Genomic DNA, 26232 nt, shown 5'->3' with positions numbered 1-26232 from the left:
GGTAGGTAGGTGGGTAGGTTGTGTCTCATTTAAGGGGGGCAGAGTAAAGTGTATGGGATATACAGTGCAGCAGGTTGCCCTTGGGGCAAAAGACCAAAAAGAAACATTCATTGTTACAGATAGGATACAAACAGGCTGCGCCCTGTGAAAGGAAGAACACAGAGAGAGGGCTGAGGTGCGACACCAGATTTCGTGTTACAGGACCCGGCTGAGATCAGTGATTGTCCGGATGAATGGATCCCTGGGAGGATTGAAAGAAGAGTTTCTCCTAAAGTACTGATCTACAAATATGAAATCTGACATTTGTTAGGACTTAACCTCCTGGGCGGTTAGTTTTAGTCCAGTTTTATATGTCTAAAAGCGGTACATTGATTCTCATGAAAATTTAATTTACAGTATAATAGTATAAGTATAATAAAGTTTGAAAAACAAAATCATGTCAAAATAATAAATTAATGAAATTAAAAAAATAAATAAATACATACATAATTTCCTTACACTATTATATTATCCTGTGAAATAAATGTTTATGAAAGACAATGTACTGCTTTTACACATGTAAATCCACTGTATTGCATTTAATACTGTTATTTTGTATTGAATGCAATAAGAATTAATTTGAATTTTCCGCTCCAAACGGAACGTCCGTACACACCAACGTCACCGGGAACGCTCAGTGACTCATCCAATAATAAAATCTGATACAGATAATTGGACAGGACTCTCACTTATGGCCTGGGCCTGGATATCTAAATCAGTGACCCCAATAACATTTTACAATAACCTCCAATGCTCAAGTCAACAGGATTATTATTAGTTATATTTAAAGCAGACCTTTCACCAATATTTTTTTTTTACCTCAATGTTTTTAATTTTTTAAAATGGGAATCTCCTGCACTTCTTTCTTTCTTTACCGCCACGGCAGTAAAGTCTGAAAAAGAGCGCAGAGCCTCCTGGGATACCCACGTCACATACCCCGGGTATCTTCACACTGCTCCTTCTCCACGTGCCCGATCTCAGGGAGCTTTTTGTCAACTAAAAAAAAGCATGGGCAATGAGTTCTGGATGAAGGAGGCTTCCAGGATGGTAAGGTACCAAATCAAGGCCATGTGTAAGGGACCGAGGGATCTTAAAAGTAAAAGGTAAATATGATTTTTTTTTTTATTATGACAACTCCACTTTATTTGCCATATCTGGTGCTTTACAAAGTCCCGGCATTTATTGCATTGAGAACATTCCCTCTTGCCCAATTTCCTTTGGTTTTTCCTGCCTGACGATTGGTTTCCAGTTACTGGACATACTTCGTAGATTAGCTGGGTTCTCATGCTTACCATTCAGCTTAAAAATGTTACACCATGTCTGCCATTACTGTTTGAGGTGAAGTTGTCAACACCCAGTAAGGGCAGATGAACACCTGTCTCTTTATCCTGCAATTTGGCATGGTTGGCACCCTAACAGCCACTTAAAGAGGAACTAAACTGAAAAGTGCTTAAAACAAAAAAAATCCACTTACCTTCAATCCTGCAGGGCAGTCCAATCTATCAGGAGGTGTCTTCCGTTTGGTCTTGCGTTGTCCCAGCATCCGTCTCCGAGCTGTTGTGCCGGGTGTCGCCATCTTCTCCTCTCCTTCCTGGTTCTACTTCTTACGTCACCCAACATAGGCGTGGGATCGGGGGACATCATTTGGAAAAAAAACTTGCTAATCTCACTGCGCATGTGTGAGTCGGCGAATTTTATTCTTTTCATGAAAAAGCTCTTTGTGCGCATGCCCGGGATGCTCGGGCATGTGCAGATGAGCACCCAAAAGCCTGTTGCAGGGGTGCATGCACCCGAAATGCATGACGTAAGTATCCCAAGAGGCTTTGCGCTCCCATTCATTCTTTATCACCTGGGCGGTTCCTGGCATAAGGAAACGGTTAATGCACCACAACTTCTTTGCCAGTGTAAATTATCCCAAAGCAAGAAAGATTTTGTTAATAGTGGAGTTTTTTTTATTTTTTTTTGCACAGATATAACAAAACAGACCTAAGAGTAGCTGATTGTTAGCGTTTGCATTCTTTTTAACCAGTTTTGCAAGCTTTAGTATTTTTCACAAGGCTGTCAGGGAGCTAATCTGCCCCAGACGGGAGCATAGTCACCTGCGTATCAAAGCACAGATAGGACAAAGCAGAGGTCATTAACAAGAGATCAATAAAGCATCAGCAGGGATGGACCAAAAAGGGCAGGGAGGGGGTCACCTTTCTGAACTTCTGGGTGTTGGACGCACACAGCTACCAATGGCTGCAATGGGAGATAACATAAGGAACCTACCGTATTTTTCGGCGTATAAGACGCACTTTTTCTTCCCCAAAACTGGGGGGGGAAGTGGGTGCGTCCTATACGGCGAATGCAAGTTTTAAAAATAAATAAAACCGGTAACATACTTACCCGATACCGCGATCCTGCGTGCTTCTTGCGGTTCTTATCTTTGGAAAGGATTGTGAAAGATCCTTTCCAACAAGAATTGCACGTGTGTATGCGGCTTTAGCCAGGACCAACCATGAGCTCACATTACATTACAGGCCAACTGTGTAACTGTGGTATACTATAGAGAGGTCAGGACATGGCTGTGTGTGAGTGATACATACGGTAGATCACAAGATCTGGCTGTGATGTCTCACAAGGGTGGCTGGATAATTTTTGTTGAACAGGAAAAAGTTCTTCAGACAGTTCACAAATCTATATTTTAAATGTGCATTTTGCAGTGTGCCTGGAGATTAGGTTTAAAGGGAAACCCCTCATAAGAGATACATGTATGCTGTCATTGCTAAGCTTCCCTTCTAAAAATGCAGTTTGCCTAGATGTCAGGTTATTGTTTTGGCTCCAATACTTTAGGAGTCCTTGACTTGAAATAAACACACAAAAAGTTGTACTTACGTTTCTCTGGAGTTCATTTTCTGAATGCATACTACAAAGAAGGTATATTATGCAATGGAATAAAACAAATAACATTTTTTTTAGACATCAATAAATACATATTTAACAAATACATATAAACCAACAACATTGGTATAATTTTAGCAACCAGTAGAAACAACGATGATGTGTCGAAAAACACCATACAATAATATTCAGCAGCATCAATTACATATTTCCACCTCCAATGTAGCTCTACGCGTTTCGTGGTGGAAACAGTTTCCTCAGGAGAGTATAATCAATAAAGAGGTTGTACATTGTTAATATAATGCCAGTGATCATATGTTCCCTTAGTCCCAACCTTAAAATCCCATCCACAGAGAAGCAAGCAAATTTAAGATCCACCAATTTATTTGGCTCTGTGGTTTGTCCTGGGCTTCTCTGCTTCTTTGTGTCCCTATGGTTGCCTGCTGCGGTTGAGATTTTGAGACTAAGACTGAACTAACTTATGATTATTGGCATTTTCTTAACATTTTAAAACCTCTCTATTGAATATATGCTCCCGAGGAAGTCGTTTTTACCGCAAAATGCGTCTAGCTACATTGCAGGTGGAAATATGAAATTTATGCTACTATATATTGTTGAATGATATTTTTTGACACATCAATGATTTTGTTACTGGTTGCTAAAACTTTACCAATACAAAAGCTGTTTTACGCATAACCGGAATTGATTGATGCCTAAAACCCCTTTGTTTTATTTCATTAATGTTGTGATTGGGGTGTGGCATTGTGTCACTTTAGAACCTTTTTTTTATCTTTGTCATTATTCAGATATACTATGGACATTTTCTTTAGCATTTCAGAAATGGTAGCCATACATTCAGCTAATGCAAGGTGTACTTTTAAATTTTATGTAGATAAAGCCTTGATATGAGTGAATAGTTATTGACCCTATTTCTTGATATCAATCATTTGACCTATTGATCCTCCAGCGGAGTATACCACGACTGATTCACCAACTGAGAACCTGTCTGCTACAACACCAGTCATAGAAGGCGGTAGCCTAACGGCAATGCCCGCAGAAGCGACCAGCAATACTCAGGGTGTTACCTATACCAACACTACAGCACCAGCTGAAAACACGTCGGCAATAATCAGCCTGGTGACCAGAGAAGCAATTTCACAAACTTTTTTTGTGGAAACATCAACCAAGATATTAGAAGTTACAGATGACCCCAACACAAGTGTCGCAACAGGGGAACCAATTGGTACTCCTACTATTCAAACAAATGAAACCTCTGGAGTGGGGGAAAATTTGTCCATTTCTCAAACTGTGAAAACTTCCAGTATAGGTGAATCCAGTACAATTTCCACAGCTGAACAGTTTACACAAGCCACAGAGATGCAGACACTGGAGGCAGCAAGTGAGGTTCTGATGACTTCATCTAATGTGATAACAAAAACACCTGAGACCAAATTCATAATTTCTACAACATCCTCCTATATATCCTCAACTGAAATCCCTTCCATGGAAGAATCCCATACCATGGGTGTAACAACCACTAAGAGTCATACTCTTTACTATGAGTTCTTTACTATGTCAACATATTCACTCACACCCATTTTTATAGCTGAATCTTCAACAAGTATGTTAACTGATTCAAATAAAATTCAATCAACTGAAAATCCTGATATCACCACAGCTGGAACTACTCAGTCATCCCCAACAGAATCCCTACCCAGCTCAGCAACAGAATCCCTACCCAGCTCAGCAACGGAGTCCATGTCCAGCTCAGCAACGGAGTCCATGTCCAGCTCAGCAACGGAGTCCATGTCCAGCTCAGCAACGGAGTCCATGTCCAGCTCAGCAACAGAGTCCATGTCCAGCTCAGCAACAGAGTCCATGTCCAGCTCAGCAACAGAGTCCATGTCCAGCTCAGCAACAGATACCCACCTCTACAACAGAATCCATACCCATCTCTACAACAGAATCCATACCCATCTCTACAACAGAATACATACCCATCTCCCCAACAGAAGCCATTCTTACCCATGCATCAGAATCTATACCCAGCTCTACAACTGAATCTTTAGACATGTCTACAACAGAAACCACTTTTACCCCTGCAACAGCATCTATACCCAGCTCTACAATAGAAAACATTCCTACCTCTACAACTGGATCCATACCCATTTCTACAACGGAAAACATTCTTACCTCTGCAACACAATCCATACCCACCACTACAACTAAATTCATACCCGGCTCTACAACAGAAAACATTCTTATCTCAGCAACGGAGTCCATACCCACCACTACAACACAAACCATCCATAGCACAAATATTACTACAACTGAACCTCCAATAAAAAGTACAATTATTTCCACAACCACCCCTACAACCTCCACCATATCTCCTACAAATCTAACAAGTAATTTAGGAAGTACAATATTCAGTACAATGGCTACTATACTGAATGCAACCACTCCAACAGAAGATACAACAATGTCAGTTACAACCCTACCAACCACCCAACATGCAACTAATGCTACAACAAATGTATCAAATCCAGCTACCATTACTACAACAAGCCCAGCTGCAAGTATTGCGGGAAATACTACAAGTACTTCTACTAGTCTGCCAACAAGCCCAACAACAAACTCTACAACTACAACGATGACGACAACCAAAACCACTGTGTCCAGTACACCATCTACAACTCCAGTACCTAGTAACTATACACCAGGTAAGTTTATTGGCAAAACTTTACTTTGTAAAAAAAAATCTATATATTTACATATAAATATGACTTTTATTGTCATACATACCTCATTTGTTCAGGCTGATTTATCATTGTATATCTAGTAGTTACACTCAGAAGTTACTGAGTTATTCCTCCCCCCCCACAAAAGAAAACTGCACAATGCCCCTTTCCATTAACTGGAACCACCAACAGTACAAATTCTGACAACCATTGCTGATGGGGCATTTTATTCCACTCTCTACCACTGTCAGCCTCATATTCTGATATGGGAAACTATGTGCTCTGCTGGAATGCCCCTTTAATTCACTAGGGTTGACATGTGTAGTGTTTTCCATATATTTTTTTATCTATTTGCAATATCTAACTTTTGAATCCCACATAACCCCCCTCCAAAAAACAATAAAAAGCAGACTGAGACACAAGTAACCTTTCTGAATAATTGAATCCAAATTCTAGTTGTACTATTAGAATATAACGTGCATGGTCTATAAAAGGATTCGGTGGATGTCCCAGCAGTTTTGCCAACAGCTGAGAAAATTTTCTTAATTGGGAAGCACAAAAGTCCTTTCTCAGGTTGATGTATTCTATTACACATTTAATGGGCAGAGCACAGTCAGGGGGTGGAGGTTGAAGCGGACGGATTGCATTCTGCAGAAATTCTTTTCTAAAGGGGTGACTTTTTTTTCTTTTGCACACCTGAGCAGGTGAGTTATTTCTGCAGTGAACTTTCATGTTTACAAAGTAAGATACAAGGGCAGAACAATAAAAGTTTCTTTAGGTTCCAGTTAAACTTTAAAGCTTCAAGTGAAAAAAAGAAAGAAGAGAGCACAAAGTTTTACAACTCCAGAAACTGCTCTGCCCTACATAGAGTTTTATTCCTTGTAAAAGCCAAGAAATAAAAGAAAAAATTGCCCCCATTTTCACAATTATTTTTAAAAATACATTTGTTCTTGTAGTTTCTATTGTATGTGGCACTTTATCCCATTATAACATTTATAAGTCAAGCAATGTGAAATAATTTTGTATCCGCCTTTATTTGTAATGTTTTGTTTTTAAGAAAATTCCCAATTTCTGAACGTTGCCATCATCTTTCTTTTTGTTTAAAGTTTCTGTTCCCAAACATTTCAAGCAACTCCAAAAACTTCTAAAAATTTTTTTTTACCAAAGTTGCAGTTTTCCTTTCTACATAATATTTTTTATTCATGTGTAATGTGACTTTCACCTTGGCTGGTCAAACTCAGCCCCCGACTCCTAGCTCTTCATTGCCCTCACCCCTTTTTTTTGGAGTTTCGCTGTCAAGTTCCTCCACCCTGCCCTTCTCCCTATTAACCTTTTATGTAACTGTTGGAGCAGCAGTTAAAAGAAATCCAATAAAGTGTCATTGAAAAATGTGTCTGTGAAGCACCCAAGAGCAGCCTCAGAGCTCTTGTAGGTTTATACAGGGGAGGTCTTTACATGCCTCGCTTGTATAGATTGCTGGTCCAGGGAAATCCAAATATAAACCCATTTGTGTGATGCATTTCACCGACAAAATGCCAATGCCTTCTTCAAATGTGATGTGATACAGGAAACAAATATTATTATTATCATTATTAATAAACCTTTTAAATGACTGACAAAATGGAAAGAAGTTGGAGTACCCCTCAATCTTATTTTTTATCCTCATGGACAACCTCAGCCCTGGTGGGTTTTCCTTTTTTTTCCAGGGACATTGTGTTGGCTCACTTTGTTGGTGATGTGAAGACTATATTTGATAACTAAATCCGCGTCTGTTCACCTTGATACAAAATTAATGCAGGACATGAGTTACCAAAAGTGACCCAAAGAAGACACCTCTTGAAGTAGACTACTCAAGGCTCATTGGTGTGCCTGGGAGGAAGCTTACCTATCTGGTCCAATTCAACAGAAAGATTCTTGTAGCACCAATTGCTGGCCATGACAGAAAGATGTCAGGACACACAGAGCATCCCAGTTTGTGGTCTATTGGGGCTGTATAGACCAGTCAGAGTGCCCATGCTGACCCCTGGCCACCTCAAAAGTACTCTTTGGGCTTATAAGTGGCTGGGTGCATCATTTACTAGGGAAGAGATGGCAGCAAGACGTAATATTAGAAAAAGGCATGCCGGCAGTGACATAATAAATCTGCTGCTCTCGTATTCCACTAACCCGACTCTCTCCTCCAGAATCCATGATGAATGCTGCAGCCAGTCTCATCCATCCTTCCCTCCGCTCCTCTTCTGCTTGCCTCTCTTTGTAGTTCTCTCCATTGGCTTCCTTTTCACCTTAGAATCAAATTCATCTCCTGTGCTTTGCCTTCAAATCCCTACACAGTTATTGTCCCACTTACATTTAACAAAATTTTTAAACTTCTTTTTATTAAACAATAAATAACCAATAAATAACCATCTTAAATAACATATGAAATAACATACAATAACATACATTATCATATTTTCCATTCAATTTATCATCACATTAACATAACATAAGCATATTAATAACAATAATATTTCAAAATTGCCTAAATTTTTCTTTAACCAATTATAACTACGGTAAGTCTGTAAACCAACCACCCATTATCAAAAACCACTGTGCCCTATTATATATGCACTATATCCAACTCCACTTTTTAACCAACCAGGCCGCAGGTCTAGGAAAGGTAAAGTCCACTGCACCGAGTGTAATTCACCATTTTTTACCACACTGGCCCCTAGCCGCCCAGCATAGCCTCAGGGGCCCCACCATAACACCAATAATGGGCACCATACCACTGGGTTGCCCTACCAAAATGACCAACAGGACTCTTACCCTCCTAAACCCCAACCACCACCTTACCTATGGCCCAATTAATGGGAGGGCGGGAAATTTTCTTCCGCAAATTCTGTCCCTCACTTCCGATGCCCCCTCTACTTAAACCCTCTACACTCCTCCCCTATACTTCCGACCCATCCTCTCACTATTCCCCCACCTCTCTCCCCTCACTTATCATTAACCCTTAACACTCCGGCAGGGGGCTGCCCTCACATCCCAGTCATGCCGGCCCTGCTCACAGTCCCGTGCTGTGGGCCTCCTTATTACTGCCTACTGACATCACTGACAGCTCAACAGAGAATGAATAAGGGCAGCAGAGAATGAATAGGGGCAGCAGAGGATGAATAGGGGCAGCAGAGAATGATTAGGGGCAGCAGAGAATGATTAGGGGCAGCAGAGAATGATTAGGGACAGCAGTGATTGTTTCAGGTTTGCAGGCAGCTAAACAACTGGCAAGGTGTCATTTGCAGGAAGTCAATTCAAGTCAAGGAAACACTTCGACACAGGTCTGATTCTGTTCTTCAGGTAGTTTTACAAGGTCTTTGAATTTATATTGCTTGTAAAGTACATAATACACATTTAGGAATAATATTTTTTGTTGATTAGTTGAATTGTTCTGTCTTGCAGGAAGGGCAGTGATTAAAGTTACATTCCAGAGCACTTCGCCTATGGAATCTACAATTGCACCCATTCTGGAAAAGGTAAAATCCAATATTATGCAGAGCTTATATGATAAATGGTAATGTAATCATTTCTTATCAACACCAACATCTTATTATCTGCTGTGATATACTTGCGCAATGTCTAATCTCTGACATAGATATTGACCTCTGTGGGTCAGAAATTGTTTATTTTCTTCTTACAAAATTGGACCACAAGTTCTATGACTCTTTAACCCCTTGTACCCTTTCTTAAGGATGTGCATTCCTTTTGGGGAGCACCTCCCCCCCAAACATAAAAATAACCCCGATTTGTAATTTGGTAATTGGCTTCTAGATTCTCTTGGGGACAGGTTGGAGGTCAGTGGAAGATAAACTAAACCGAATAAAAAACAAAAAAAACAAATAATGTGCACAGCGATATATACAGAGGATATATAAAATGTACATACCCCTGTTATAATGCCAATAATGTTATTAAACAGTATTTATATAGCGCCAACATATTTCGCAGAGCTGTACATCAAATAGGGATTGTATAAGTTTGCACACCCTTACACTAATACTTTGTTGAAGCTTCTTTTGATCTAATTCCAGCATTCAGTCTTCTTGGGTCAGGGAATCAGCATAACACATTTCATCTTGGAAAAATTTGCCCCCTCTTCCTTGCAAAAGCTCCAAATCTGTCAGATTGCTAGGGCATCTCTTGTACCGCCCTCTTCTGGTCATTCCACAGATTTTCTATTGGATTTAAGTCTGGGCTCTGGCTGGGCCATTCCAAATCTTTCATTTTCTTCTAGTGAAGTCATTTTTTTGTTGATGTATGCTTGGGATCATTTTTATGTTCAAAGTTGAAATTCCTCTTCATCGTCAGCTTTCTAGCAGAAGGCTAAACATTTTGGGGCAAAAGTGACTGATATTTGGAACTGTTCACAATCCCCTCCACTTTGACTAAAGCCCAAGTTCCAGGTAAAGAAAAGCAACTTAAAAGCTTGATACTGTCACCACCATGCTTCGCTGTGGGGGGTTCTTTTGATAAAGTTAAGTGTTTTTTTTCAACCAAAGATACCTTTTTGATTTGTTGCCACAAAAAAATAACATTTTCTTACATGCTTTTGGGTGACGTGATTTTTTTTTTTTTTGCAAACTTAGCTGGCCCTGGATGTTTTTTCTCTGTAAGAAACGGCTCCCATCTTGCAACGGTACACCATAGTCCAGCAACCACCAAAAGAACCCCATCCCCATGGTGAAGCCTGATGGTGGCAGTATCATGCTTTGAGGCTGGACAAAACTGATCCAACCAGAAATTTCTGCAGATATACAAACAGTATAATACCAACACAAAACTGTGTGCAGCAACACAATCAGTGCCATACTGATGACTCAGGAACACTTCCATAGCAATACATCTAGTAGTTTATTGGCACAATCAGAAACATTTAAACACTTACCTGCTCCAATGGAATTGGAGGCTAAATGCTGCATAATCTTGCTCATCAGTGAGGGCTCAGTAACAAAGCAACGCTTACTGGTTTGTGCATCACAAGAATGATGCCTTGGGTATAAGTGATTGGTCCAGGTTACCCTGTTAATGCAGATTTGCTGCCTTCAAAAAATAGAAAAAAAAATGTATGCGCAATGAACATATTCTATAACATTGGGAGGTATTTGAGGCCAATGGTAGTGAGTATTAGGCAACAACCATCTCTATTTTATCCGGGGAAGAGGTTAAATAATCTGCATATGGCAGAACTTTAGCTTTACAGGATCTTTCTTTAGTGTGAGTACTCAGGTGTGCTAACTAGACAGCAGAGTATTGGAGTTCAGACTCTGGGAGCACAGCAGAAAGCTACAAACCCTGAATTTGCAACCGTCAATGTAAGGACCTTTGTCAGAGTGGGCTTGCTGCTGGAAACATTTCTATTAATGTTTCTGCTGAAGAGAAGCACATTTTTGAAATTTTTTCTTTGGCGCACCACAACATGGAATACACGGGGATTACCAGTTAGGCCTGGAGCAAAAAGGGAAAGGGCTACATGACAGGGTGATAAGGGAGGTTGTAGGCATAAAAGGGTTAACCACTAAAAGGGTGGCGGAAGCAAAGCTTACCAGATGGGTCGGGAGTTCAATGTATGGTCAACTAGAGCCCAGATGGTGCCCATTGGATAAATTGTTGGTTGCGGTACAGAGGGTGGAGTGGGTGTTAATTGTATTTGTCATGGAAGGTCTGGTCCATTAAGGTTTGCGGTTACAAAAACAAGGCGGCAAAAAAGAGGGGTGGGAACCCATCGGAGGTTTGGTGTTAAGAAATGATTAGAGGTGAATTTACTTTTGGAAAAGTGATAAATTGAGAGGGCTAAGGAGCCGGATGGAATTTGTCCCTGAGTGGGTGCATAGCAGCTAGGGTCTGGATATTTAAAAGGGTGATCTCTGTAAGGATTAGTAGTTAGGTAAAGCTCCTTCATGGAATCGCACAGAATATACTAAAATTTAAAATAGCGTGACCATCTACTTGGAGAATCAGCAACTTATAAACACATCCATTCAGAATGTGCTCTGGGTTCCTTCTTGTAGGAGGGGTAGAATTAATAATCCAATATTTAAACACTTGTTGCAGGTTTGGGATGGGTGTCGGTGGATATCCCCTCACCTGCCTTTAGCTACGTTAACAGGAAACCCGTTGTTCTTGCCAGGTCTTAAAGTCCAGAAGGATTTAAATCGTGGAAAGACAAAGGTCTCTATAGAATCCATCATTTTCTGGGGGGAGCAGATATTCCCTTTGACATATTGCAAGAAAAATGTGGAATCTCCAGGGGTGAAATATTTAGGTATTTCCTCCAAGTCAGGATGAGGGAGAATGGTTACAATAGGCATTTGAGTAAATTTGTAAGTTTTGTATACAACAAAATTGTGTACAAGTATGATATCAATGCTAATTTGATGAGGTGGTTACTGCAAGGATAACAAGTACACCCACATATGTGAACGACGGGAGGAAGACCTAGGGTATATTATAGATCAAGAAGAATGGAAACAAATCTGGGATACAGTGGCATCAATACCTCAGCATTGGAGGCAAATTATAAACCTATGATGTGTTGATATATGGTCTAGCAAAAATCTCATCTATATATACCAAAACCTGCTTTAGAAGGTGCAAAAAAAGATGGTTCTTTGTATCATATATGGTGAGAGTGCCCCAAGATTAAGAAGTATTGGATTCAAATATATTGATTGGCATATACACTAGTGGGTAAGTCATTTCCAATACGCCCACCGACAATCAACCGACAAGCAGTACTAAGGTTCAGGTAAAATTGCTGACATCTATTTTTGTCAGCTAAGATGGTATTGTCTGAAGCTCTGCGGTCTTCAATGCCCGATGTGGAACATGTAAAAGAGAAAATGATCTGGTTTATGGGGAAAGAAAAGATGAGGGCAATTCTGAATGATACTGTATCCAAATTCCAGGAGGGTTAGAATCCATGCATTAAAGAATTCTATGCCTATGGGATAGAGAATTTTTAACGTTGTAAACATGAGGTAGAAGCTCTAGGAATTTGTGATAATTAGGATAATAGTGAATTATTTATGTTTTTTTGTTTGTTCGTTATTTTACAGGATTTTTGGGAAAGGAGGCTAGAATAGGGGCTAGGAGAAGGTACAATAGGGCTCTGTTGGCTGGAGAATAGAAAAGGATCCACCACAGAGATAGGTTCTATAGGAGTTAGAAATAGTTAGCAGGTTGATAATAGAAAATTGGGAACACAGAAGGGTTAAATTTTTTGTTAAATACTGGGGTAAGATAGAATGAGGTCATAAAACATGGAGCTTTGAAGAATGGTATATTTAGGGCAATTTTTCCCCTCCTTAACACTATAAAGAGTCGTTATACTAACACCAAAAGGATGATGGTTCGTGTTTAAGTGGGGTAACATTGGCAGCGGGGAGGTTCCTCTTTTATTTTTCCCTCACTTAGGAATGTTGGTAAACTCTCATGATAAGTAAGATATCTATTGGAATATTTAAATAGTCACTTTGTCGCTGGGTAATGATAGGGGTTGTCAGCAATATGATAAATTAGCTTAAGAAATGGGAAAGAAAGGATAAATTATTATGGATGGTTAAATATTATTTGGCATTAATAAACGTAAGATTTTAGGTAGTGAATTGGAAATAAGTTATAAAGGGATCTGTGGAGATAAGTGGGGGAGCATAAATAAATGGGTACATAATATAAAATATTGTGAATAATGTACTGGATTAGTTTCATTTGTTAGATGAACGACGATGGATTTCTGTATGACTTGTGATATATTTTTTCTCTTTTGTTTTGTTCAAATTTATCTAAATAAAGTGAAAATTATTAAAAGATATTGAAAACTAAAATGGCGTGACCATATTGTTTACAATTGTATTACTTCACATGTCCTGTGTTCCTTGTATCTTGCATTTATTGTGGTTTGGGAATGATTATTATCTCCAAATATGTGGTGTGGCAATGGGCACAAAATTTGGACCAAGTCTAACTAATTTATTATGTAAAAGGGAGGAAGAACTATTTACAGGGAAAAAACTCAAGAATTCATTTGACGTGTTTCATATTCTTTTTTGGGAGATTTTTATTTGAGAGCTATACCTTTCAAAGCATCCCCCGAAAGAGGCTATACAATCATCTCCCATACCTTCCACATCCAAGATGCAACACATTTCCTTCATATTGGAGCCTGGTAAAAGGCCATGACTTAATCAACACTTAGGAAGGGAAAATGCTTAAATGATAGTTTGATCCAAGTAGATACAATGCTTTTCTCAGTTTTAGGTGATAAAACAGCAAAATATACGATACCCGCACATCAAAAAAACTCAATGACACAGGATTCCTTCTCCAAAGATGCTTCCACTCATACGAGCCATGATTTGTCCTTAAACATAGCAAGGGTGGGAGGGTTTGAACTTTTCCAATTATGCATAATAGTTTTCCCTACCAATGATAGAATGGCCATAAGTTTCCTTCACCTTTTTGGTAAATTGTTTCCTTGCAAGGTCAAATCCCCAAAGATATTTATCTTCTTATATTACTAACATATTAGTAAGAACACCACCATGCTGATAGGTAATCAAAGGATAAACTGATGACGTGTGTAGGTGCTTTGTGCAATGGGGTAACCTTTTATTCTTACAAATTGTATCTTTTGGGATTGTAGTCCATCCCGTGATGATGCTCTGATGAGCGAAATATGTAGAGTGGAGCTTATTTGCAACTTGACGTTTTTGATGAAAGTTCTTTTCGACCTTTTAACGCATTATTGCTGAACAACAGGTAATTAACAATAACAGGTTGCTTTTGAAATACTCGTAGAAAAAAACAGGAGGCGGATTTATAATCTTTGACAGCCGCAAGAACTCTTAGAACTTTTTGAGATCATCCCCATGCACAGGAAGAAGGTAAAGAGGACAAAGTGTAACAGTAACTTGGATGTGCCCTATATGGCGGTCTTGATATTGCTTTACAATATAGTCCAATTCTTGATCTTTGCAATATTGCATGACGACTTGCTGAGTACATTGTTGCTTGTACGGAGGAGATTAAGCAGATACATTGATATACAACATTGTTGCGGTTTTGTGATTTAATTCTGACAGTTCATCATGGTTGCTGACACATCTTTTGCATTGCATTTTACTGTTGGAGTTATCTTTTAGTATGTTGAGTGTTTATTATTTCTAATAAATATTTTCAGGATTGTCTAAGGATCAGGTGCTTTGAGTTTTTTAGCACATTAGTGTTTTAAATTTATTAGTCTCCAGGACCTGTGTGTTTTATACATTTAGTTATTTGAATTGTTACAGATCCAAACAGCAGCAGAGGACAAAACATAACCCGCCTCTTTACTAATTCTTTACTAATTCTAATTTTGTTTTCCCCACAGATGTGTGCTGAGCTAAAGCCCAGATATAATGTTACTGATGTTCGTGTGACAGTGGAAGGAACCCTCACCATTGATAGGTGCATCTAAGTCAGAAGATGGGATGCAAATGAAATGTTGAACTCATCTGGGCTGCATACTGCCCCATGTTACCGTGTAACTTTGTCTATATATAAAGAAATACCAGTGTGCCCTTCTATAGAAAGGCTGGAAAAGAAGATGTCGGAGTGCTTGAGAAAATTACTTCCAATTCGTGGAACAACCCACTGATAACTGAAGTTGGATATTTGTGGGTACAGGAACCCAAGGAGCACATGGTTGCTACACTTTGCCTGGAGATTGATGACAACTGCAGTTGTTGGATGTTTTTGGGTACAGACGCCAAGAAACACATAAAAAACTCTTCCATGGAAAGATTTGTCGCCTGTAGCTCCTGAGGCTTGGGTCATACAAGCAGGCAGCTGCCAGCCTCCTTTATCCCAAATGTAGAACTAACCAAACCCTGAATTATCCCCTAATAAAGGAGATGTCCACTTTGATTCAGGGGTAAGTACTTACGTCTCTGAGTAAGATAGGAATAGCCCAGCCTATTGGGATGACCACCTGCTCAATAACCATTTGCCTCCATGTAGCCAGAAGTTCAACTTTTGCAGATCCAGAGCTTCTGAGATATTGGGGACTAACATACAGTATACAAGTGGTTTTTCTGAGATAACATGAAACTTCCTTACTTCTTCTTTGTGGCCCTTCGCCAATCAAGAAATCAATGAAGCTCACACAGTTAAATAACTATTACTTAATGTGTAATATATATATATATATATATATATATATATATATATATATATACACACATATACACACACACACACACACACACACAGTAGCTTTAGAAAGTATTCAGACTGCCTTTACTTTAAGTTTCTATGTTGAAGGCAGATGAAACAATTATTCTTTTTTTTTTCCTCATTATTGTACACTCATAATGACAAAAACAGAATTTTAATGGGATGAAGCTGTTTGCCCCAATGAAGGCCCTCGCAGCTCGAGGGGGTAAAGAGGATGGGGGTTTAGATTTGCCAAAAGTGTAGAGGACTACATATATGCTCCCTTCCTTCGTTGCCATAATATTCCTCTGTAATCTGCCTTGGCAGAGGGTATCAGGTATATAGAGCTCACTTCACTGCCCTATTTCCTATCCAAGAAAGTCTCATGCCTGTTCAAGGGTATAATTTTAATTTGGAGGGGTGCTCCCCACAGTTTTTTTTTTTTGCAAATTAAAAGCATTCTAAAAGATGCTACAAAAGCAATATAGAGATATTCGATCCTCCTGCCGCCATACTTTATAATGCACCACAGGAGTCTTCGATAATTTTCCAATTGATAATGTGTATATACTTTCCTTGCAGCGATAATGTAATGTAAATAGCTTCATTTGGTATTGATTGTATCATGTATTGCTCTGTAGATAAACTAAAGTTTGCCCTTCCTGATAAAGCCATCTGAGCGAAATGCGTAGAAGGGCATACTCAGAAGACTGCTATGTATAAAGTTATAACTGTTTTTTAGTGAGTATGAAGAGAAAGAAATCACACTTGCAGTCTGCAAGATATGTGCTTATGGTTTATGTGTAATTTTGTAACTTTGGATTTAATAAAATTGTGTTTTGTTTTTTATAGATAAATGAGACATTGTGACTTACTTTGAAAGTGCCACCATGGCCATTCTCTATATAAAAGTGTTTCTCAACCTTTTTAACAAAGGGGAACCCTTAAAACAACTTTCAGGGCCTCAAGGAACCTCTCCTATGATTCCTGTATCTACAACTCACCGTAGATTAGCTGGGGGTCAGTGGGAAGAATTCCTCTTACATTGCTGGCCATTGGGAAGAATGTCACCCTTACAGATAGCCAAAAAGATCATTGGTGTCACTTAAACTGACCTGAGAGGCACAAACTCCTCGTTATCCTAGAAAACTTGGTGGAACCCTGGTTGTGAAACACACTGATAAATATTGTTTAGTGTGAATTGGGAACTGTGTACATTTGGACCTGTTTTTAACTATTGCCCAAAAACCAGTGACTGCACCTCAAGCATTTGTAGTGGCGGGGGATCTGCCATTCTGGGGCCACAAAGCTCATGAAATGCTGAAAGAAAGCACCTCCATCAACTGATAAGGAAGAAGCTAATAAGGCCACTTCCGCTGAAGTAATTTAGGGCCAGAGGCCTGGTACTGGATGGCGCGAGAGAAGGAAGCAGTGGACAAGAAGGTGCAGCCGGAACTAGCCTGGCATGCAGAGGGGGAAGTGGCAGGGAGTTGGCAGGAGCTCAGTGGGGCAGCACAGATATAATAATACTTTCATTATTTACACATTTTTCTTTTCCAACTATCAATTTTGTATTTTTTTTAAAGCAAAAACCAAGACAAAAATGGAAAATATTTTTTTATTATGATTACAGTTTCATCAAAAAAAAAAATCTAATATGCTACAGAATATTTAACAGTTCTGTGATTTATTTCCTTCCAACGTTCAGAATGAAATCTGCTCTCTTCATCATGGATAGAATCTGTCAGGTGTTATTGCTGTGCCCGGACCGGGACGATTTCCCCTACTACCTTGTATGTGATAATAGAATGGGTGTCACCAAGACCGGAGCAGCAAAAAAAAAAAAAAAATGGGGGGGAGAGGGGTTGAAAATGCGCACCTTACCTAGAAACAAATGGCCATTGTCTCTGTTTATATTGGAAAATATTACCCTGACTTTCAATTACATGACAAGAAACAAGATATAAATATCTCCAATTTAGGGTAAAGATCAACTTTAGGAGATTCTTATTTTAAGCTAAAATGTGTCTGGAATGTACAGGAATTAATGCCACAAGAAGCTTTGTTAGTCTCAGCTGGGATTTGCCTTCATAAGGGGATGGATGGTGGCCATCGTCCTTCTACTGCCATCCCCAGGCACCTTCTCACCAGTCAAAAACAGCCAACAACCTCCCCGAGGTGCACAGTGCATCAACCATCCCATGCCATGTTGTCATACAGTCTCCTGTGCCATGCGATAATCAAAGACGCTTCCCCGCTCTGCAAAGCTGCGATTGGGATTCTTGGTGGGCAGAGGGGTGTCGCCATCTTGGTTCCGATTACCGTATCCGCCACCTCCAGGGGTGTGAAGGGTGAAGATGTCCTAGACAAAGCGGAATGAAACATTCATAAGCTGTCACCCTAAAACAGTAAGCATGAACCTCAGCATACTTAAAAAAAAAAAAAAAAAAAGCACCCTTCCTGACTTTTCCTTTAGTGTCAGAAGCTAAGCCTTCCTCCTCTCCATCCCTAGTCCCTTCCCCCTGATGGGCAATTGCAAAGTCAGTGCCTCAGTCACGGGAAGGATGGACGGTCTTTGACGTATGGGCTGTATTTGGTTTAACTACAATTGAAGAAAATAAAAATAAAGAAGCAATCTCTCATCCTACCCCAGGCTCTAACGGAACAGACGTCTTCCCTCCCAGGTTAATGGTTCTCCCATCGCGGCGATGGAGAAGGTTGAGCCCGACCTCTCCAGGAGACCCTCCTACAGAGAACATAGAAGAGATTAATGAGAGGAAATTACAGTGACTTCATTATAGTGACTAAATCTGTACAATCACCGTTTAGTCCGTAGGGCTGAAATACTCTTCGTTCTGTGAGAACTGACAAAATTACATTTTCTCTAAACATCAGCTCGCGGATGACTCCATCTCCTCCCTGAAATCTTCCATCGCCCCCAGAGCTTGGACGCAGCTCAAACCTCTTTAGGATCACTGGGTACCTAAATCAGAGAAAGCACAATTCTGTATTTCAAGAAATGAAGTGTTCTGCCCAGCCCCTTTTACCTGGGCCCACCACCACGCACTTTTTGGGTGGTTATTGAAAAGTTGGGAGACAATAAAGGGGTCACCACCCACCTACAACTTCTCTCCACCATCTGTGTGACTGCAGTCAGTGATAGATTTAACGTTACAGAAGATAAAAACATTCAATTTATCACAAAGCAACTATACAATAGAGCATTGCCAATCAATGTTAGATTTAGATAAGGAAATCAAGTCAGTGCCACTCTGCTGATCCCTTGGCTGATACTTCTAGGTCAATGGCCAGGCACCTATAGGTAGAGAAGGTCTAACAATCGCTGACCATGTACTGGCCATTACTGGTCAATTTTTCTAATAGAATCAAAGCTATGGTTAATAATAACATTGGACCACATTTATTACAGTTTTCCAAGACTGGAGAAGATTGACTATTATGGGAGATCCTGGGTGATCCAGAAAACCTAACCTCAATAATTTGCTATTAGTTGACAAAATGTTCTTAATCCTAAATCAAATCTTTTCCACTTTGCTCGATCTCCTTTGATAATCTATCTTCTCCGGTGTTGGAGAGCTTTATTAAACCAGGTCCATTAAATCTAAAAAATCTTAGACAACAGGGCATTGACAGTTGATGTGGCAATAGATCAGGATTTCACATTGTTTGCTTCCACTCTGACCACCAATAATGTAACTCATCAGGGCAACTCGCGCCATTACTGGTGGTTACAGAAGGAGACTGCATGGGTTGAGCACAGAACAGTTGATGGGTTTTCGTGGTAAATGTAAAAAAAGAAAACCGACAATATCTGGGGGATACGACTATTACCTAGTGAATGGCCAGCATTAGAAAACCAAAGGATATACATGATGATACGTAAACATTCTGCTTTGAACCCCTCTGTACATCACAGTATTGCAGTGATAACTTTTTGAAATTTTTTTTTTTTTTTTGAGTGTTAGTACTCATCTCTAAAACTGATCAATAGCTAGAAACATGATTGCATTTTCCATGGAAGTGGCAATACTTTAAGACGACAATATAGATGGGGCACACATGACAGACAACAGATAATTGTGAAACCGTGGCTTAGTGTTGTCGGACGAATATATATCATAACTACACAGACTATTTTTATTCACCATACCGCTTCTCCAGAATCTCTGGGTCTGTGATTCGGGTGTTGGTCATATGACTGTGGATTCCACTTCTCCCATCCCAATGTGGTCCAGCTCCAGCACCTCCAGCCACTGTCTCATAGTAACCGGTCTTCTGGTTTCCAAATGTCACGTTGTTCATACAGCCCTGTACAACACAAGACAATTCACTTTTCAAAGTTACCCCATGTGTTTTTTCTACAGCTCCTCTAGAACATTTCTCAGACTTTTCATCCTGGAGAAACCCTTGAAGTAATTTCCTTGTCTTGGGAAACCCCTAATAAAAATGGTTACAGTGTTCTCCCTGGCCCCATTTAGCTGCGTGCACAACCCGGCACTTTTCAGTAAACACCTGGGTTTTTTAGGAAGGGGATTAGGTTTTATATATACTTTTCATGATAAATATAGGAAATGGGTGTAGATATTTTCACCTTTTCTCTGAATTATAAAAGAGAAAAGTTGGATTAGCAGACATAGATATTGTAGTTGCCCTTCGGTGGTCAGTGAAGGAGGGAATAATGAATAGTGAGGTCCCGGGTCCTCCTCAGCCAACGGGGGCCCCAAGCAAGTTCTGCATAGGGATCCATTGTTGGCTACATCCACCAATGGTCATCAGTAGTAGAAGTGCTAGATTAGTGGTCAATGGGAGAAGAATACTCACCATTGTCAACTGTTTAAGGACCCCATAACCACCCCTGGGGTACCCTGCTTGAGAAATAGAAAATTTACAACAGGGAAATCAGTTCTGGTGACAATTCAAAAAAGGTATTTTGTCTGGTAGATTGGACAAATCTCCTCTCCCTGTTGTATAATGGAAAATGTCCCCCAATTGGACATAAATAGAAAAATCCAACAGGCTTTTCATCACTTTCTTTGCTTTTCAAAATAAAATTCCTTTGGATATAAGACAATCACAGTCCCCCTTAATCACAACTTAATCCCACCTGAGACGCTGCACAGACTTCAAATGCCTTGAAAATGACATCTACGATTCTCTGCGATGTCAGCACATTGCCCCCAACTACGGCAGCATCTGGAGAGGGGTCCAAGATGGATCCTTTGGGAATGATGACTTTGATAGGCACAAGACAACCCTGAATAGAAGACAGATACAGTACTGGTACCTTGAGGTCTTTTTCTGTGACAGCTGGTTACATGATTGCATATGAAGGCTTCATCTGAGCCAATAATTTGCAGTTCTGGACTTGCTTAGACGTAATGATATTTATGACTTACCTGATTTAGGGGTATATCTTGTCCCACCATACAGCGCAGGCAGTAAATCAGGGCCGAGAGGGTGATGGCACGGGGAGCATTACAGTTTCCAAAAACTTCATGCCCGGAGTTGGTAAAGTCAAACAAGGCACTTCCCTGCAATGACACCAAAGGTCAGTACAGTACTATGGATACAACGTTTATACATCTGGGAAGGTTCTCACTTACCTAGGTCATGGTACAGCTAAAAGAATTTACCACAATCAGCTGTTTTTTTTTCTCTATTGTTAACCAAAGGCCATGGCAGACCTTGTGGTCTGATATATCTCTTCCAAGCTGGCCTGCCTTGGGAAGCAAGTGTGAAAAAATCTCATGGTGCTGCCATTGTATACTGGCACACAATATGGACCATACTGTGCTATGACATGTCTGGGTCGCGCTGTTAGATGGCATGAGCACCACAGGCTTTCCACTTTCTGTCCTTTTATAGGCCAGGCAGATCCATCATTTCAGGAGGGTCTGGGTCCCTTTAGGATGCCATCACTGGCACTAGGTGTTCCCTTGGAATCTTCATCAAACTGGGCTTTATACTCCTCAAAAACTCCATTATAAGGAACAAGAGGTCTCTCCTACTACACTCTGAACAGATTTTTGAAGTTATTCAAAAGACTAAGAACACAATCTAAAAGAAAGCACTTAATAAAGTCTATAAGAAGTCCCAGTAATTGGCGAGGGTTTGTATGCCTTTTATAAGGCTTTATATACAGGACATCATCTTTACCTCTTTTTTGGGAATTGCACAAAGTTGCACAAAGATTTAGATGAGAGAGCTGGAAGTCAATGAGTGATGCAAGAACACAGATAAAACTGATATAGGTTACAGTATTCATCTTCCCAGACATTTAAGTGAACCACATAGTATAGCCACTGGGCAGAAACTGCTATTTTCATTGACGGTTTCTATTCAGAGGGCAGGGCTAATTACCCAGGGTTTGTAGCAGCACTACAAATTGGGAAGCTGCCAATGCAGAAAGACATTGAGCGCGATAGAGGAGTCCTAGAAATGGTATAGATATTTTTTATATAGCCATGTCTCATTACCTCTTCCTTGTTAATTTGCACCTTCAGCCGGATTGGAGAGCCGTCATCCATGAAATCCACAGATTCCACCTCCAGCGCTCCTGTCTGCTTCTGCCAACGCTCAGCAAAGGCCTTCAACATTTCCCTCACTGCAACCTCGGCATTTGCCTGAGAATGGACAGATCCAATGCAAAGATATATTAAAAAAAAGCAAAAGCATCTTTATGGTTTCTTAGAAATTTCATAAGACAACAAATCTGAGTAGGAAATTTCTCATGTGCCTTATCCAACACCACATATACCTAAAAGGTTTGTGTGGCATTTGTCCACATTTCTGTGGTTAGGTACTGATTTTGGATGAGAAGACCTGGCTCACCATTCCAATTCATCCTAAAAGTGTTCGGTAGGGTTGAGGTCAGGGTTATAAGGTTCTCTAACACCAAACTGGTGACCTCAGGTCTTTATGGAGCTGGCTTTGTACACAATGGGACAGTCATGGTGGAACAGAAAAAGGGTCTTCCCTAAACTTTTCCAAGCCGCTTTTTCTCTACTGAAAAAGCAGCTAGGACTGGCTGAAAAATGCTTCTGCAATACAAAAACAAATCCAGCTGAGTGTTACCAACTACTACTAGATATACAAGGACCTGGAAAACGTATAACCTTGGCACATGGTCTTCACCAAATCAGACCAGAAGGTGGGAAGGGCACAAATGTCTAAAACAGCATTTCTCATTAGGATCCCATTGAATGTTAGGGTTCATAATGAGGATCGGTTATATGAATAATGATAGATTTACTCAACTTGTTTCACTGTGACCACAATTTCTTGAAAAGAAAGTATGGGAACAACATGGTTGTTTAATATAGTAAAACACATTGAATATCTTTTCAGGCTATGGGACAAGAAAAAGAATGGATACAATTTGTGCTACAAGGAGCGAATACTAACTGAATAACCACAGCCTGAGCAAGCCGTTGATATGTTACATACATGTGTACATTTATGTTCAAAATTGTATTATGTATGTTTTTGACAATTTTGTCATCTTTAATGCTTGTAAATGAAAATTGTATTTGTGTAATACATTTTTGATCTATGTTTGTATCCATTGTTCAAAACTCCCCATTGACCTGTAATATGATTAATTTGAATGCTGTTAAATTATCCTTCAATGCAAGGGGGTATTTCTAATAAATAACTGCAATTTTCAATGCCTGCAATTAACTAACTTTTTCATTTTGTCATCTACAGCACGTGGGTGTTAAATAGGTTTCCTGTCCTGGGTGTCAAATATTCTACCAACATTACTTAATTAATCAATTTTTTTAAATGATAGAACTCAGATGCAGTTGAACTGCAGACTTTCAGCTTTAATTCAATGAGTTGAACAAAAAGATTGCAAAAAAATGTGAGGAACTAAAGCCTTTTTTTTTGTACACAATCTTTTTGTTCAACTCACTGAATTAAAGCTGAAAGTCTGAAGTTCAACTGCATCTGAGTTGTTTCATTTAAAATTATTTGTGGTAATGTACAGAACCAACATTGGAAAAAAGTTGTCTGTCCAAATATTTATGGACCTAACTGTATGCTGTAGGCATAACACAACTTTCCATTGGGGACGCCTGAACCCCATCATTTGGAAGGGTCTCACATACGTTTGGCCATAGCAGCTAATACAGTCAGATGACCATAAACGTGTGGAAATATTTTGTATTTTCAGTCTGAGTAGTTAATTTTTGCATTTTTCTAAAAATATAGGTTGTGGGATTATTCACATAAACTGGTCTAAAAATTAAATATGCAGAATGTGAGGCAGAGTCTGGAATTGAAAGGGCTGATGCAATTTACATTATCTGCTTTGTATTCTGAAGGAAATTATAACAAAATGAGTGAAGTTGTGAAAAGATTTATTATTTCATATTTAAATAAATGTAAAAATTTAAAGGAGCTTCCTAAACAAGGCTGACCTGCATATATTCTGACCAACAAGGAACAATGCACTTTACATAAAGACCGAGGTCCATGCAGGATTTCACAGAACCCTTTAGGGCAGTGCTATATTTCCATACACATTTGTGTTGTATTATGGGTGACAGGTTTACCTAATTTTGCATAATTTTGTGAAGGCTAACTGACTCAAATGATGTCTAACTCATTTACCTGGATGTGTTCCATGTACGCTTGAACCACTTCCAATCCATAGACATCAATTAGCTCATTCACAAGCTGGATGCCCTTCTGATTGGCTGCCACCTGAGCCCGCAGATCGGACAAATTGTCATGGAGGTTGCGGGTTCCACTGCTGCCTGGGATCAAACCTGGAGCCATGAGCGCCTCTGTGACAGCTGGTGAAGGTCGGAGGTATAGCAAAGGAATAATAAAACTACAGGCAAACATAAAGCTTATACATAGATTAGACCCAGAACTCCGGAAAGTGAACAGTGAGGTGGCAGAGCATTTGTTTTGCCCTAAATAGTCCCTTTAGATCAGTGTTTCCCAACCAGGGTTCCTCCAGAGGTTCCTTGAGCAATTTGTGCCGCTCAGGTCTGGCTAAGTGACACCAATGATCTTTTTGGCTATCTGTAAGGGTGACGTTCTTCCCAACATCTCCCCTCCTATTGTCTGTTACTTTCCCCACCTCCTAGATTGTAAGCTCTTCAGGACAGAATCCTCCTCCTCCTGTGTCACTAACTGTTTGGCATTTGCAACCCCTATTTAATGTACAGCGCTGCATAATATGTTAGCGCTATATAAATCCTGTCTATTAATGATATTTATAATATTAGTATTAATGGCCACCATTGTAGGAGGCATTCTTCCCATTTGCCACCACACTAATGTACTGTGAGTTATGGATAAAGTTATTCAAGGGTTCCTCAATGCTATAAAGGTTAATTTAGAGCATGCTGTATCTGATCAGTGGGCCACCAAAAAAGTAGCATTGCATTGTGCTATATGAGCTGTAAGAGTTGCTTTAGCAGGGTTTGCTAGATAGTTGCCTAGCTATGCTATGCATACCTAATAAGCCAATAAGCCAATAAGCCGGCTTCCAAGACATCTGGCTTGAAAAGTTTTAAACATCTGAGACAATTCCTAGGAAATGTTTTTCACTCCTTACCGATCACTTGGTGGATGAAGGATGCCAACTCTACTACCCCATTGCTTCCATTTCTGCATACATATTTACAGGGGATGCTGGGACTTTCCCCATCAGCTGGAGGGTAACAGCTGGCTAGAGGTATCACTTTATTTTCCTATAATATACCAGCTGTAGAGAAACTAGAAATTCCAGCATGGATTCCATATTCTATTTTTCCCTGGCATTGCAAGGCTCTGACCTTCTTCTTGGAATTGTCCCTCTTTCACCAGTTTAAAGGAAATGAATACGGCTCCTTCTTCCTTCAGGGACTTGGAGTGTGGTGGCATGGAGCCCGGTGTGATCCCGCCAATGTCAGCATGGTGCCCACGGGAGGCCACAAAGAACACTGGAAGTGTCGCTTCAGTCCCGAAAACCTAAAGTATAGTAAGAGGAAAATCAGTTATTGGCAGGAGAAACCATATCACCTAGATCAGCACTTTAGTCACTGCTGGGGAGGGGAGCGCTAAGAGAGCTTTCACTAAATGGAAAATGCAATGGAAAAAATGTTCTACTGATGACCTGGTGGTTATATATTTACTACATGGTGTGAACAAATGTTAAAGCAACCATGTTGGTATACAAAAGGTTGTCAGTAAAGGAATCTTTCTTACATTAACTTCCCCTTTGCTAAAGTGTCTCCTGTGCACGCGGGCCATTCTGACCCCGGGAGCGCATGCTCTTCCAAGTTTATTCAGCATTGCCCCTCCCACCAGCCTATTAGGAAGT

General features: G+C 39.9%; 2 protein-coding genes across 2 annotated transcripts in view; one reads left to right on the top strand and one right to left on the bottom strand.

Moving 5' to 3' along the window:
• Positions 1-4940: 4940 nt before the first annotated feature.
• Positions 4941-15869, top strand: LOC140331934 (uncharacterized; the record flags this gene model as incomplete). The annotated part of the gene is given in 3 exon segments (XM_072413263.1): positions 4941-5645; positions 9102-9175; positions 15067-15869. Coding segments are annotated over 3 exon segments (813 nt in total). The 3' UTR covers positions 15154-15869.
• Positions 15870-17494: 1625 nt separating this feature from the next.
• OPLAH (5-oxoprolinase, ATP-hydrolysing) overlaps positions 17495-26232 on the bottom strand; it is a 32866-nt gene continuing 24128 nt past the window's right edge. Inside the window, exons 19-27 of the mRNA XM_072410558.1 lie at positions 25706-25880; positions 24528-24712; positions 22388-22534; positions 21308-21442; positions 21016-21165; positions 20062-20219; positions 18713-18873; positions 18539-18636; positions 17495-18252 (exon numbers count right to left, since the gene is read on the bottom strand). Of these exons, the coding sequence (XP_072266659.1) occupies positions 18103-18252; positions 18539-18636; positions 18713-18873; positions 20062-20219; positions 21016-21165; positions 21308-21442; positions 22388-22534; positions 24528-24712; positions 25706-25880 (1359 nt within the window). The 3' untranslated portion in view covers positions 17495-18102. The remainder of the gene's footprint in view (positions 18253-18538; positions 18637-18712; positions 18874-20061; positions 20220-21015; positions 21166-21307; positions 21443-22387; positions 22535-24527; positions 24713-25705; positions 25881-26232) is intronic.

This window comes from Pyxicephalus adspersus, chromosome 5 (genome assembly GCF_032062135.1).
Source record: "Pyxicephalus adspersus chromosome 5, UCB_Pads_2.0, whole genome shotgun sequence".
Taxonomy (NCBI): Eukaryota; Metazoa; Chordata; class Amphibia; order Anura; family Pyxicephalidae; genus Pyxicephalus; species Pyxicephalus adspersus.
The sequence above is the reverse complement of the archived record's forward strand: the minus strand, read 5'-3'. Positions and strand labels throughout refer to the sequence as shown.